This window comes from Balaenoptera borealis (assembly GCF_965194805.1).
Source record: "Balaenoptera borealis genome assembly, chromosome: 7".
NCBI lineage: Eukaryota > Metazoa > Chordata > Mammalia > Artiodactyla > Balaenopteridae > Balaenoptera > Balaenoptera borealis.
Window position 1 is genome coordinate 27019239 of NC_138864.1, and position 15590 is coordinate 27034828.

The 15590-nt window shown below is 36.6% G+C and overlaps 1 protein-coding gene across 1 annotated transcript in view; it reads left to right on the top strand.

The window, feature by feature from the left end:
* GNAI1 (G protein subunit alpha i1) overlaps nt 1–15256 on the top strand; it is an 89709-nt gene extending 74453 nt beyond the window's left edge. The window contains exons 7-8 of the mRNA XM_082399407.1: nt 549–702; nt 13158–15256. Coding sequence (XP_082255533.1) covers nt 549–702; nt 13158–13348 — 345 coding nt within the window. The 3' untranslated portion in view covers nt 13349–15256. The remainder of the gene's footprint in view (nt 1–548; nt 703–13157) is intronic.
* The last annotated feature ends 334 nt before the right edge of the window (nt 15257–15590 follow it).

Here is a 15590-nt window from a genome sequence, read left to right on the forward strand (position 1 = left end):
GTAGTGCACATGTTCATTTCTGTCATTCTGGCACTGTAAAATATATTAGTGCCCTTTTTGAAACCACAAATCCTGGAAGGGCAGGAAGCAGGAATTGGAGGTTTCCTTCCCTAATGTACCATTATATTTAGGGTATTGGGCTAATTGTGTTTCAGCTTTTTCAGTTTAATTTATTAATCTTTAAAAACCTCTACTTATCTTTTAATGGAAACTTCAGTTCGCTCTGTAATAATGAGGTCTCCTTTGAAACGTTTGCACTTCGCATTTCTAGATCGCAGGGTCCTGCAGCACAGTGACACGCTGCCGGCACTCAGCAAGTACTGGTTGAATGCAAAAAAGTGATGAGTGATGTAGACACTCATCTTGCCTAAAATCAAAGTGTGTGCTTGTTCTTAAATGGCAAAAATATGTTTTTGTGGGACGTTACCTATTTTTCATCTAAGTTCTATTGTATTACCATACTTTTTTTTTTTTCCACGCTCATTTTTTAAAAGTAATATTTCTCAAAATCCTTGCCATTATGACAAACTGGCTGTATTCTATTACAGAACCGAATGCATGAAAGCATGAAGTTGTTCGACAGCATATGTAACAACAAATGGTTTACAGATACATCTATTATACTTTTTCTAAACAAGAAGGATCTCTTCGAAGAAAAAATCAAAAAGAGCCCTCTCACTATATGCTATCCAGAATATGCAGGTATTTTACTTTCTGTAGATAACTTGTCAGCTCGTATATTTCTAAGTGAACGTTTCCCTAAGGCAAGATTTCAGTTGTTGATTTGAATCTTTTGGCTTAGTAATTCTTAACCTTTAAGAGAAATTATTTATCAAACTGCATTCAAGCACAAGTAGTTCCATGAGTTGTGGGTGAGATGATTGAAAATAACATTCATTTTAGGGAAAAGCTTTTAGATAATTTTCTATGATGACTCCAAGTCTTCGTAAACTTACGATATTGATTGGTTCATCCAGTTAACAGATCTTATGTCAGGTATTGTGTGATGCACAATAAATAAAATGTGTCTCTGGTCCCTGACTTAATCTCAAAGACAGAGGTACTCCTAAACAAACAAAGACACAATAGCAGTGCAGCACGTGAGTACAAAGGAACATGGATAGTAATTGGAAGGGGGAAAAATTAGAAAGGAGTCTGTTAGCTAACTCCTCAGGGGAGTCAGGGAAGGTTTCACAAGAAATCCAGGCTTTGGTAATGAGACTGTTAGTGGTACTTTAATTTTACTACTGTGTAAAATGGTCTGCAGTGAGAAAAGGAGACCTGAGATGCAGTCCTGGCTTTTCCATAATTAGCTATTTGATCTTGAACAAGGCAGTTAATGGGGTCTCACTACCCCATCTGTGAAATCAGAAGTTGGGCTAAAACATTGGTTAAGTTTAGTTCATTGGAACACTTCCCTGGCTGCTATTGAAAGTGGGTGCAAGGAACAGTGATACTCACCCCCCACCCCCTGCCCCCCTCCACACTCAACTTCTCCCTCCCTAAAGCAGAGTAATTTAGCTTTCATCTGTTTTGCATATTGGGTTTCTGAATAAGGCTTTATTTTATTTTAATGAAGAAAGTTCGATGCCAAAAAAAAAAAGTTTAACTACCAATAGTTTATCTGATCTCTAAATCTAAACATTATGAAGCTTGGTTAATTTAGCTAATTGATACAAGTTACCCTCACTCCATCCTCATTGTTAAAAAAAAAAAAGGTCTCAAGAATTTTTTTTGGTTGAAAAATGTGAAAGTGAAATATTATATTTATTGCATTATTTTTTTAACATGCTTATTGGAGTATAATTGCTTTACAATGTTGTGTTAGTTGCTGCTGTATAACAAAGTGAATCAGCTATACGTATACATATATCCCCATATCCCCTCCCTCTTGTGTCTCCCTCCCAACCTCCCTATCCCACCCCTCTAGGTGGTCACAAAGCACCAAGCTGATCTCCCTGTGCTATACGACTGCTTCCCACTAGCTATCTGTTTTACATTTGGTAGTATATATATGTCCATGCCACTGTCTCACTTCATCCCAGCTTACCCTTCTCCCTCCCCGTGTCCTCAAGTCTATTCTCTACGTCTGTGTCTTTATTCCTGTCCTGTCCCCAGGTTCCTCAAAACCACTTTTTTTTTAGATTCCATATATATGTGTTAGCATATGGTATTTGTATTTCACTTTCTGACTTACTTCACTCTGTATGACAGACTCTAGGTCCATCCACCTCATTACAGATAACTCAGTTTCATTTCTTTTTATGGCTGAGTAATATTCCATTGTACATATGTGCCACATCTTCTTTATCCATTCATCTGTCGATGGACACTTAGGTTGCTTCCACGTCTTGGCTATTGTAAGTAGAGCTGCAGTGAACATTGTGGCACATGACTCTTTGAATTATGGTTTTCTCAGGGTATATGCCCAGTAGTGGGATTGCTGGGTCGTATGGTAGTCCTATTTTTAGTTCTTTAAGGAACCTCCATACTGTTCTCCATAGTGGCTGTATCAATTTACATTCCCACCAACAGTGCAAGAGGGTTCCGTTTTCTCCACACCCTCTCCAGCATTTATTGTTTGTAGATTTTTTGATGATGGCCATTCTGACTGGTGCAAGGTGATACCTCATTGTAGTTTCGATTTGCATTTCTTTAATGATTAGTGATGTTGAGCATCCTTTCATGTGTTTGTTGGCAATCTGTATATTTTCTTTGGAGAAATGTCTATTTAGGTCTTGTGCCCATTTTTGGATTGGGTTGTTTTTTTGATATTGAGCTGCTTGTATATTTTGGAGATTAATCCTTTGTCAGTTGCTTCGTTTGCAAATATTTTCTCCCATTCTGAGGGTTGTCTTTTTGTCTTGTTTATGGTTTCCTTTGCTGTGCAAAAGCTTTTAAGTTTCATTAGGTCCCATTTGTTTATTTTTGTTTTTCTTTCCATTTCTCTAGGAGGTGGGTCAAAAAGGATCTTGCTGTGATTTATGTCATAGAGGGTTCTGCCTATGCTTTCCTCTAAGAGTTTTATAGTGTCTAGCCTTACATTTCGGTAAGGGGTTTTTCGGGATCTTTTGTGTTTCCATACACATTGTGAAATTTCTTGTTCTATTCCTGTGAGAAATGCCGTTGGTAGTTTGATAGGGATTGTACTGAACCTGTTGATTGCTTTGGGTAGTGTAGTCATTTTAACAGTGTTGATTCTTCCAATCCAAGAACATGGTATATCTCTCATATCTCTCCATCTGTTTGTATCATCTTTAATTTCTTTCATCAGTGTCTTATAATTTTCTGCATACAGTTCTTTTGTCTCCTTAGGTAGGTTTATTCCTAGGTATTTTATTCTTTTTGTTGCAGTGGTAAATGGGAGTGTTTCCTTAATTTCTCTTTCAGATTTTTCATCATTAGTGTATAGGCATGCAAGAGATTTCTGTGCATTAATTTTGTATCCTGCTACTTTACCAAATTTTCATTGATTAACTCTAGTAGTTTTCTGGTAGCATCTTTAGGATTCTCTATGTATAGTATCATGTCATCTACAAACAGTGACAGTTTTACTTCTTCTTTTCTGATCTGGATTCCTTTTATTTCTTTTTCTTCTCTGATTGCTGTGGCTAAAACTTCCAAAACTATGTTGAATAATAGTGGCGAGAGTGGGCAACTCTGTCTTGTTCCTGATCTTAGAGGAAATGGTTTCAGTTTTTCACCATTGAGAATGATGTTGGCTGTGGGTTTGTCATATATGGCTTTTATTATGTTGAGGTAGGTTCCCTCTGTGCCTACTTTCTGGAGAGTTTTTATCATAAATTTGTGTTGAATTTTGTCGAAAGCTTTTTCTGCATCTATTGAGATTATCATACGGTTTTTCTCCTTCAATTTGTTAATATGGTGTATCACATTGATTGATTTGCGTATATTGAAGAATCCTTGCATTCCTGGGATAAACCCCACTTGATCATGGTGTATGATCCTTTTAATGTGCTGCTGGATTCTGTTTGCTAGTATTTTGTTGAGGATTTTTGCATCTATGTTTATCAGTGATATTGGCCTGTAGTTTTCTTTTTTCATGACATCTTTGTCTGGTTTTGGTATCAGAGTGATGGTGGCCTCATAGAATGAGTTTGGGAGTGTTCCTCCCTTTGCTATATTTTGGAAGAGTTTGATAATGATACGTGTTAGCTCTTCTCTAAATGTTTGATAGAATTTGCCTGTGAAGCCATCTGATCCTGGGCTTTTGTTTGTTGGAAGATTTTTAATCACAGTTTCAATTTCAGTGCTTGTGATTGGTCTGTTTTTATTTTCTATTTCTTTCTGGTTGTCTCAGAAGGTTGTGCTTTTTCTAAGAATGTGTCCATTTCTTCCAGGTTGTCCATTTTATTGGCATATAGTTGCTTGTAGTAATCTCTCATGATCCTGTGTATTTCTGCAGTGTCAATTGTTACTTCTCCTTTTTCCTTTCTAATTCTGTTGATTTGAGTCTTCTCCCTTTTTTTTTCTTGATGAGTCTGGCTAATAATGGTTTATCAATTTTGTTTACCTTCTCAAAGAACCAGCTTTTAGTTTTATTGATCTTTCTGTTGTTTCATTTCTTTTTCATTTAAATATGATCTTTATGATTTCTTTCCTTCTGCTAACTTTGGGGCTTTTTTGTTCTTCTTTCTCTAATTGCTTTAGGTATAAGGTTAGGTTGTTTATTTGAGATGTTTATTGTTTCTTGAGGTAGGATTGTATTGCTATAAACTTCTCTCTTAGAACTGCTTTTGCTGCATCCCATAGGTTTTGGGTCGTCGTGTTTTCATTGCCATTTGTTTCTAGGTGTTTTTTGATTTCTTCAGTGATCTCTTCGTTATTTAGTAGTGTACTGTTTAGCCTCCATGTATTTGTATTTTTTACCGATTTTTTTTCCTGTAATTGATATCTAGTCTCATAGCATTGTGGTTGGAAAAGATACTTGATACGATTTCAATTTTCTTAAATTTACCAAGGCTTGATTTGTGACCCAGGATATGATCTATCCTGGAGAATGTTCCATGAGCACTTGAGAAGAAAATGTATTCTGTTGTTTTTGGATGGAATGTCCTAGAAATATCAATTAAGTCCATCTTGTTTAATGTGTCGTTTAAAGCTTATGTTTACTTATTTATTTGCATTTTGGATGATCTGGCCATTCGTGAAAGTGGGGTGTTAAAGTCCCCTACTATGATTGTGTTACTGTCTATTTCCCCTTTTATGGCTGTTAGCATTTGCCTTATGTATTGAGGTGCTCCTGTGTTGGGTGCATAAATATTTACCATTGTTGTACCTTCTTCTTGGATTGATCCCTTGGTCATTATGTAGTGTCCTTCTTTGTCTCTTGTAATGGTCTTTATTTTAAAGTGTATTTTGTCTGATATGAGAATTGCTCCTCCAGCTTTCTTTTGATTTCCATTTGCATGGAATATCTTTTTCCATCCCCTCACTTTCAGTCTGTATGTATCCCTAGGTCTGAAGTGGGTCTCTTGTAGACAGCATATATATGGGTCTTGTTTTTGTATCCATTCAGCCAGTCTATGCCTTTTGGTTGGAGCATTTAATCTGTTACATTTAAGGTAACTGTTGATATGTGTGTTCCTATTAGCATTTTCTTAATTGTTTTGGGTCTGTTATTGTAGATGTTTTCCTTCTCTTGTGTTTCCTGCCTAGAGAAGTTCCTTTAGCATTTGTTGTAAAGCTGGTTTGGTTGTACTGAATTCTCTTAGCTTTTGCTTGTCTGTAAAGGTTTTAATTTCTCCGTCAAATCTGAATGAGATCCTTGCTGGCTATAGTAATCTTGGTTGTAGGTTTTTCCCTTTCATCACTTTAAATATGTCTTGACACTCCCTTCTGGCTTGCAGAGTTTCTGCTGAACGATCAGCTGTTAATGTTATGGGGATTCCTTTGTATGTTATTTGTTGCTTTTCCCTTGCTGCTTTCAATATTTTTTCTTTGTATTTAATTTTTGATAGTTTGATTAATATGTGTCTTGGCGTGTTTCTACTTGGATTTATCCTGTATGAGAGTCTGTGCTTCCTGGACTTGATTGACTACTTCCCATGTTAGGGAAGTTTTCGACTATCATCTCTTCAAATATTTTCTTAGACCCTTTCTTTTTCTCTTCTTCTTCTGGGACCCCTGTAATTTGAATGTTGGTGCGTTTAATGTTGTCCCAGAGGTCTCTGAGACTGTCCTCAATTCTCTTCATTCTTATTTCTTTATTCTGCTCTGAGGTAGTTATTTCCGCTATTTTATCTTCCAGCTCACTTATCCGTTCTTCTGCCTCAGTTATTCTGCTTATTGATTCCTTCCAGAGAATTTTTAATTGCATTTATTGTGTTGTTCATCATTGTTTGTTTGCTCTTTAGTTCTTCTAGGTCCTTGTTAAACGTTTCCTGTATTTTCTCCATTCTATTTCCAAGATTTTGGATCATCTTTACTATCATTACTCTGAATTATTTTTCAGGTAGACTGCCTATTTCCTCTTCATTTGTTTGGTCTGGTGGGTTTTTACCTTGCTGCTTCATCTGCTGTGTGTTTCTCTGTCTTCTCATTTTGCTTAACTTACTGTGTTTGGGGTCTCCTTTTTGCAGACTGCAGGTTCGTAGTTCCCGTTGTTTTTGGTGTCCGCCCCCACTGGGTAAGGTTGGTTCAGTGGGTTGTGTAAGCTTCCTGGTGGAGGGGACTGGGGCCTGTGTTCTGGTGGATGAGACTGGATCTTGTCTTTCTGGTGGGCAGGTCCACGTCTGGTGGTGTGTTTTGGGGTGTCTGTGAACTTAGTAGATTTTAGGCAGCCTGTCTGCTAATGGGTGGGGTTGTGTTCCTGTCTTGCTAGTTGATTGGCATGGGTCATCCAGCACTGGAACTTGCTGGCCGTTGGGTGGAGTTGAGATGGAGATCTTTGGCTTGCTGGCCGTTGGGTGGAGGTGGGTCTTAGCATTGAGATGGAGATCTCTGGGAGACCTCTTGCTGATTGATATTACGTGGGACCAGGAGGTCTCTGGTGGTCCAATGTCCTGAACTTGGCTCTCCCACCTCAGCGGCTCAGGCCTGACTCCAGGCCCAGGCACCAAGTCCCTGTCAGCCACACGGAGACATATGGCATCTTGATGCTGTGATGCTGAGTGTAGTTCCAGGGGAAGGAGCTTGGTGGTGCTACTCTAGCTGCTCCGGGTGACCGCTGCCTCTGTTAACAGCTCCACTAAGCCTGAGGGTCTACCAGCTGCAGGAAGATGAGACCACCCGGGGCAGCCTTCAAGCCGTGATTCTTGCCACGATCCCTGTTGTCGCTGTCGTGGAATCCGGCTTCCCCCACTGCTGCCCAAGTCTCAAGAATTTGTTTCATTATAAACAAAATTTGTCAATTTTGTATTCAGTAAATTGTACAGTGAGTATTCACTGCCTTTTCACAGGCAGTGTTAAAACAACCATATGATATCAGTGCTTTTACATCCCACTTATGTAGGTGAGAGCACTGTGATTTAATGAAGCAGTAGAGTCCAAATCCAAACCCAAGTCTGTTGCATTCCTACATCCAGGACATTAACAACCAGAATACATTTAATTATATATTTTCAATGGAGGCAAAGCAGGAGGGTCTTCAATCAGTATGATCCTCCTACTCATTACTACAGCCCTTTTTATGTATCGCAAAGTTATACTTTGAAATAATTTCACAGAATTAACTTACTTTAAAAGTTTTGTTTTCTTTTTGAAAGTCATAGTGTCCTAAGTCACCTTATTCAGAAACATTTTTAGTGCTTTGTTAGGAATAAAATTATTTATAGTTCTAATTCCAAGATTGAAGTTGCCCAGAATCAAGGTGGCTCAGTTTGGCCTTTACTTTCCTCTGTCTTTCAGTTCACCTTTGTCATTTTCTATTGTGAAGTAGCCCTTTTGTGCTAATATTATCAGAGGACCCAAATCAATCCTCAAATATTACATACTTACAGGGATTTTTTAGAGCAGCCAAGAAGATAGTTGTTAGCGCGTTTTTTGCCAGGTATGCATTGTGTTCAAAATGTTTTTCGTATGTTGTCAAGTTAATAAGAATCACTGATCTCAGGCTCTTTGAGCAAAGAGAGTATTACATAATTCTTTCATAGTCCCAGTGTTAAGACTATAATTAAAAACTTCATTGCACATGCTAAGTATTGATGCTGTCACCTCTTGTTGCACCCTCAGCTCTTAATCCCTGTGGCTACTGTTTGCTATAGGAGAACCCATTGTAGCCTCCAAACTACTCACTTGGTTTATCCCCTACCTCTCTCTGCTCCTGTCTTCTCCTCTTTTTATCTATTTACATTTTGGCATTTCACCAGATTCCATCTGCAGTCTTATAATCTTCTAGCACTCCATTCTTTCATAGTCATATTTATTCTCAGCATGATAAATTCAGTTGTCAACTCTAATTTCTTTGTTGAGTCTCAGGATTGCATTTCCAACTGCTTGTTGAATCTATCCATGTTTTTTAGCACCTGAGACTCCAACTGAATTCATGTTATTTTTTTTAATTCAAATCTCCTTTATCTCCCTTTGAATTAGATCACCAGGCACCCAGTTCTCTAGTGTTGAACCAGATTATCATCTGTACTTAACCTTTATTCAAGACAGTTCTATCACGTTAGAAAATATCTGTCACCTTCCCCCTAGTCATTCTTTTCCAAAACTTAAAATCAAGTTGAGGAATGTATCTTGTAGTTCTAGGGCTTCAATAATCTAACTAGCTACCCACAATAGATACAGCAAATTGAGCCATGCACTCAGGGCAAGCTGTTTTCTCAAAACATGTTTTTAATTTAGAGGTTGTATTAGCTCCTGTGAGTCAAGAAGACATTGTTTATTGCTTTAGAATTTCAGAGTACCAACCTTATTATGATTTAGTAAATTAAAATTTGATTTGTAGAGTATATGGTTGTCTGCTAGCAACTTACTTAAGAGATAAAATTTAAACTTATTTTGACAACTTAGAGAAAATGGAAAAATTCATAGAAACATACAACCTACCAAGTTTGAATCATGAAGAAATAGAAAATCTGAACAGCCTATGTTAGTAAGGAGATTGAATCAGGAATCAAAAACCTCCCAATAAACAAAGTTCATAATCAGATGGCTTTACTGGTGAATTCTACCAAACACAGAAGAATTAATTGTTAGCAGTCCTTCTTAAACTCTTCCAAAATTGGAAGCATTCTCTCCTTTTCCATAACTCATTTTACCAGGCCACCATTACCCTGTTACCAAAACCAGGCAAGTATGCCACAAGAAAAGAAAATTACAGGCCAATATCCCTGATAAACATAAAATTACAGGCCAATTGATAAACTTAAAATTACAGGCCAATATCCCTGATAAACATAAACATAAATGCAAAAATCTTCAACAAAATATTAGCAAACTGAATTCAGCAATACATTAAAAGGATCATTACACCACAACTATGTGAGATTTATTCAGAGGATGCAAGTATATAGTTCACTGTCTGCAAATCAATTAATGCAACACACCACCTAAACAAAATGAAGGATAAAAATCACATGATCATCTCAACAGATGCAAAAAAAACAAAAAGCATTTGACAAAATTCAACATCCATTTAGGATAAAAACTCAACAAAATGGGTACAGCGGGAATGTACCTCAATATAATAAAGGCCTATAGCTGATATTATACTCAACAGTAAAAAGTTGAAAGCTGTTGCTCTAAGACAGGGAATAAGACAAGGTTTCCCAGTCTCACCACTTTCATTCAACATAGTATTTACAAGTCCTACCACTGCAGTTTAAGCAAGAAAAAGAAAAGGCATCCAAGTCAGAAAGCAAGAAGGAAAACTGTCACTATTTGCACAAGACATGGTATTATACATAGAAAAATCTCAGATTCACAAAAAAACTTAAAACTCACAATCAGTGAATTTAGTAAAGTTGCAGGATACAAAATCAGTATACAAAAATCTGTAACACTAGTAATGAACTATAAGAAAAACTGAAAGTCAGATTTACAGTTGCATTAAAAGAACAAAATTTCTAGGAATAAATTTAACCAAGGAGGGGAAAGGCCTGTACACTGAAAACTAAAACATAGATGAAAGAAATTGAAGAAGATACACATAAATAGAAAGATATTCCATGCCCATGGATTGGAGGAATATTAATATTGTTAAAAAGGTCCATACTACCTAAAGTTGTCTAACAGAGTCAATGCAATCCCTATCAAAATTCTAATAGCATTTTTCACAGAAAGAGAATAGTCCTAAAATTCTGAATCACAAAAAGACTCCAAAAGCTAAAGCAATCTTGAGAAAGAAGAACAAAGCTGGAGGCACTATGTGCCCTGATTTCCAACTATATTACACAGCTACAGTAATCAAAACAGTGTGGTATTGGCATAAAAAACAGACACATAGATCTGAGGAACAGAATAGAGAGCCCAGAAGTAAACCCATGTATACAAGATCAAGTAATTTATGACAGATGACCCAAGAATATACAACGGGGAAAGAACTGTCTCTTCAGTAAACAGTGTTAGGAAAACTGGACAGCCACATGCTAAAGAATGAAACTGGACTGCTTTCTCCACCATACACAAAAATAAACCCAAACAGATTAAAGACTCGAACGTGAGACCTGAAACCCTTGAACGTAAGACCTGAAACCATAAAACTCCTAGAAGAAAACACAGGCAGTAAGCTTGACAGTCATGATTTTTTTTTAAGTTTGACACCAAAAGCAAAGGCAACAAAAGCAAAAATAAATTGGGTGACATCATCAAACTAAAAAGCTTCTGCACAGCAAAGGAAGCCATCAGCAAAATTAAAATGCAGCCTAAGGAATGGGAGAAAATATTTGCAAAACATTTATCTGATAAGGGGTTAATATGCAAAATGTACAGTCATCCCTCCATATCCTTGGGAGATTGGTTTCAGGACCTGCCATAGATACCAAGATCTATGGATGCTCAAGTCCCTTACATAAAATGGCATAGTACAGTTGGTCCTCCATATTTGCTGGTTGTAAACCCACAGATACAGAGGGCCAGCTGTATAAAGAACTCATACAAGTCAGTAACAAAAACACGATTTCACTATTAAAATGGGCAGAGGATCTGAATAGACATTTTTCCAAAGAAGACATACCGGTGGCCAACATGTCCGTGAAAAGGTGCTCAACATCACTAACAATCAGGGAAATGCAAATCAAAACCACAATGAGCGGGACTTCCCTGGCGGTCCAGTGGCTGAGACTCCACTCTCCCAATGCAGGGGGCATGGGTTCAATCCCTGGTCAGGGAACTAGATCCCACATGCATGCTGCAACTAAGAAGTCCGCATGCTGCAACTAAGGAGCCGGTGAGCCACAACTAAGACCTGGTGCAACCAAATAAAGATAAATATTAAAAAAAAAAAAAAAACACAATGAGCTATCACCTCACGCCTGTTAGAATGGCCGTTATCATAAAGAAAAGAAATGCCAAACGTTGGTAAAGACGTAGAACAACGGGAACCCTTGTACCCTATTGCTGGGAATGTAAATTGGTGCAGCCATTATGGAAAACAATATGGAGATTCCTCAATAAATTAAAAATAGAACTACCATATGATTCAGCAATTCCACTTCTGGGTATTTATTTGAAGAAAATGAAAACACTTTCTGGAAAAGATACATGCACCTCTCTGTTTATTGCAGCATTACTTAGAGTAGCCAAGCTATGAAAACAACTGGTGAAGTACAGGGGAGGGGAAGCACTGCAGTAACACAGGTGGTACTTTGAATATAGGTTTCCTCCTGACATGGAGTGAGCCTCAAATGTGGAACAGAGGGTCTTAGAATGGCTTTACCAAGCAGGCTGGGTAACAGAGGACCTTGAAGTCCAGTCACATAATTTTGTGTTATTACTGCAAGAGACAGAATTAACAGTTTTTTTCAAAGGAACATTTTATTGAAGTATCATATGTATACATATATAAACTATATAGATACAGTATATAGATACTCACATACTTAGCACAAATGTGAAACTTACTGAATTTTAAAAAGTGAAAACACTGATATATGCACCATTCAGGTCAAGAAATAGAACATTTCCAGGTCCCCAGAAACCCTGTCATGCCCCTCCCAGTCTTAACTGATCAACTTCCATCCACCCACCTACTCACACAAAGAGTAACCACTATTATGACTTCTGTCTTCATCAATTAATTTTGATTGTTTCCAAACTTGTTTTCTAAACATCAGTTGTTTACAGTATATACTGTGTTTTGTGTCTGCCTTCATTTGTTCAGCAGTATGTTTATGAAGCTCATCTATAGTATTGTGTGTAGCAATAGTTCTTTTATTCTCATTTCTCTATGGCAGCTCATTGTATGAATATATACCAGGATTTATTAGCCAGTCTACAGTTAATGAACTTCTGGGTTGTTTCCTAAAGTAGAAGTTCTGCTGTTAACAGTCTTTATATGTCTTCTGGTGAACATATGTATATAGTTCTGTCAAGGACACACCTGGAAAACTGAACTCTTGAGTCACAGAGTGTGTGTGATTATCTTTAGATACTGCCAAGTAGCAAAGTGTTGTACTCAGGAGTCTTCAGTCAGTCACCTGAAAGCAGAAGTGTGTCATTCACTTTTTTGTAACCTCATAGGCATAAACCACATTGTAGACCCTTGTACAGTTTTTGAATACAAAAATTGAGAAATGCTAATTAATGTATATATAGGAAGGGGAATAAAAAATACCGATCAGCATCAGCCAACATTTCTTGATCCAGCCACTAGGCTAGAAGTGAAATAGTGTGCCACCGTCAGGAAACTGAGTGGTTCTGTGTTAGGATGTAGAGTATAAGGGGTTAGAAAAAAGGGACTCTGACAATTGGAGATTGAGGCAGAAACAAAGATCATGGGGAACCTGGAATACCGTGCTTTTTGTTTTTTGGGTTTTTTTTAAGGGTAACTTATGTCATTACAGGGTGATTAACACTGGGTATTTTTCACTTAGAAGAAATAGTTTATCTTATTCTCGAAGGGCAAAGACGATTATAGAGTCCACATATTTTACACATAAGAAACTGATTTCAGTATTTTAAGGTCCATGTTGCTTAGTGGTACACTCATTTTAACTTCGCCTTATGTTTCTTTCCTTTTCCCATATCAGGCTCAAACACATATGAAGAGGCAGCTGCATATATTCAATGTCAGTTTGAAGACCTCAATAAAAGAAAGGACACGAAGGAAATATACACCCACTTCACATGTGCCACAGATACCAAGAATGTGCAGTTTGTCTTTGATGCTGTAACAGATGTCATCATAAAAAATAATCTAAAAGATTGTGGTCTCTTCTGAGTTTTGCAGTAAATGGTAAAATGCATTTTCAAACCAAATGAGTACTTATATGTGGATCTCTCTAGACTAGAGTCTTGCAGCAACACAGAATGTAGTATATGGGAAATGCATCTGGGACCTGACCAAAATTTTCTTTTTTTTTAAACTGGAAGTAATGGAAGGTCCTTTCTTAAATGTGAGAAGTGGTCCTGCAGTGTGAAACTAAGGGCAGTGTTAAAGCTGGACTCTAGTGTATTGATGACTTCTGTGTAAGTGTAAATATGCAAATGTATGTATACATGTATTTATGACTTTAGTTTTCCACATTACTTTTAGGTATTAAGAGTGGCAACTTATGATTTTAGTGTGATGGCTTGGGAAATAATAGAAATATTAAGTACTTTGTACTGAATGACAGACTATTATGTTTGCCAGTTTTAAACAGCTTTATTTATGTTCATGTCCTGTAAATTTTTAAGTACAGTAATTAATATTAGGACACATTGCAGCCCTTGTCTTGATTATATGTATACTTGTAATCATAAAAATGTTATTTGTACAAACATTGCACAGACTATTTTAATAACATGATTTGTTCTTTAAATTTAATGTGTTTTATTGAAATGTTCTTGAAGTGGATGAGTATACCTGCCTTTGGATCAGTTAAACATTGTATGCATTTCAGTTTTTCTTTTAAGAATGCATGCTAATCTGATTCTACATTAGATTTGGTTTGAAAACAAATTTCAGATTTTTGAGGATATACTTACAGACTTATTATAAATTCTTAATTTTTATTCGGTTGGTTTGTTTTCACTTTGAATTTTAATATTTGGATGGTATTCATGCATCGCCTTAAAGGTGATGCCAGATTTTTATACACTTTAAATAACTACATTTTTATTTATAACTAAGTTTAGGTGGGTGTGAGAGCATTTTTGTGGGTAAAAAATAAGTTAGCATAATGAATTTTGAGACATTCATTTGTGTATTTCCTTTGGGAAATCCCTTGTACCTACTATACATGATAGCTCCTTGTTTAGAAGATAACAAGAAAGATCTTTGAATATTCTGCTGATGATAAAATGCAACCTTTAAATTCATAGATGTAAGTAACTAGTTTCAAATTTAATTATCACGCTATGTTAAAATTACTTTTTTCCCTTAGATTATTCAAATTTCCTCCACTTGCTTGAGTTTGTATTATTTCTTTTTAAACCGTGCTATTATTTCTGAGAATGAAATGGGCAATTACACTTAGAAAATGAGTAACAGCATTTAATTAGAAAATGAGTAACAGCATTTAATTAAGTCAGTGATTGTGTGTATCCTCAAGTAAGTGTTACATTTCTGCTAGATATTGAATTTTGATAGTCATTTTTAATTATTCATGGCGTGTCTCTATGACCTCGTTTCAGCAAAGTGAACAGCATTCCATACCCTACTTCTCTTTTTTACTCATCTTGAAAAAGTTAGTCTTTCAGTAAGCTTCATGGGTAAGTAGTTTCTAAATTTAGTTGTGTGCTATCATTTTGTTGAAGTCTCTTTGTGGTTGTGTGTGTGTGTGTGTGCGTGCGTGTGTGTATAACCGTTTCATTTTGGGGATTTGTTTTTCTTCTTTGTAATGTAGAGAAATTCAAAAATTTCTTAACAAAATTCTTCAAATGTGTTAGTTTAGATTCTTTATGTGCCTTTCATGAAAGATATGTTTTCATTAATTTTATGGATGGAAGACCTGTTGTATTCATATTATGAAGCTATGTATGAAGTTCAACTATCCTGTAAATCAATTTGAATCATGAGAAATAAGTTTAAAACGCCACAAGAAGCACATATTGGTGACCATAATTGATGAATTCCTGAACTTTAGTCTGTGTAATTGTGTTACTAATAAAACCTAATAAATTTGAATTTTTAAAATTTTACAAACCTGTTGGCTAATACGTGTTTTGCATTAGCATTTAAGTATCAGTCTATTGTGTGTGCTCATTTCTTCTTTATCTGTGTTGTCCTTCTGCAATTTCATCTACTCCAGAAGCTTGAGTTTTCCCTGCCCCAAGTATCCGCATGAGATGTGGTGCCACATTTGGAATTGCCTGCTTGATATCCCCTTCTGAGAAGTGACTGCCTGCTCCAGTTCAGTATGTGCAAACCAAACTCATCATTTTCCCTGTCAACCAGTTCTCACCTCTGACTTTGCCATTGCACTCTCATTCATTTAATCCCTCAGTGGGGAATTTTTCAGCCATATAAGTTACCATTT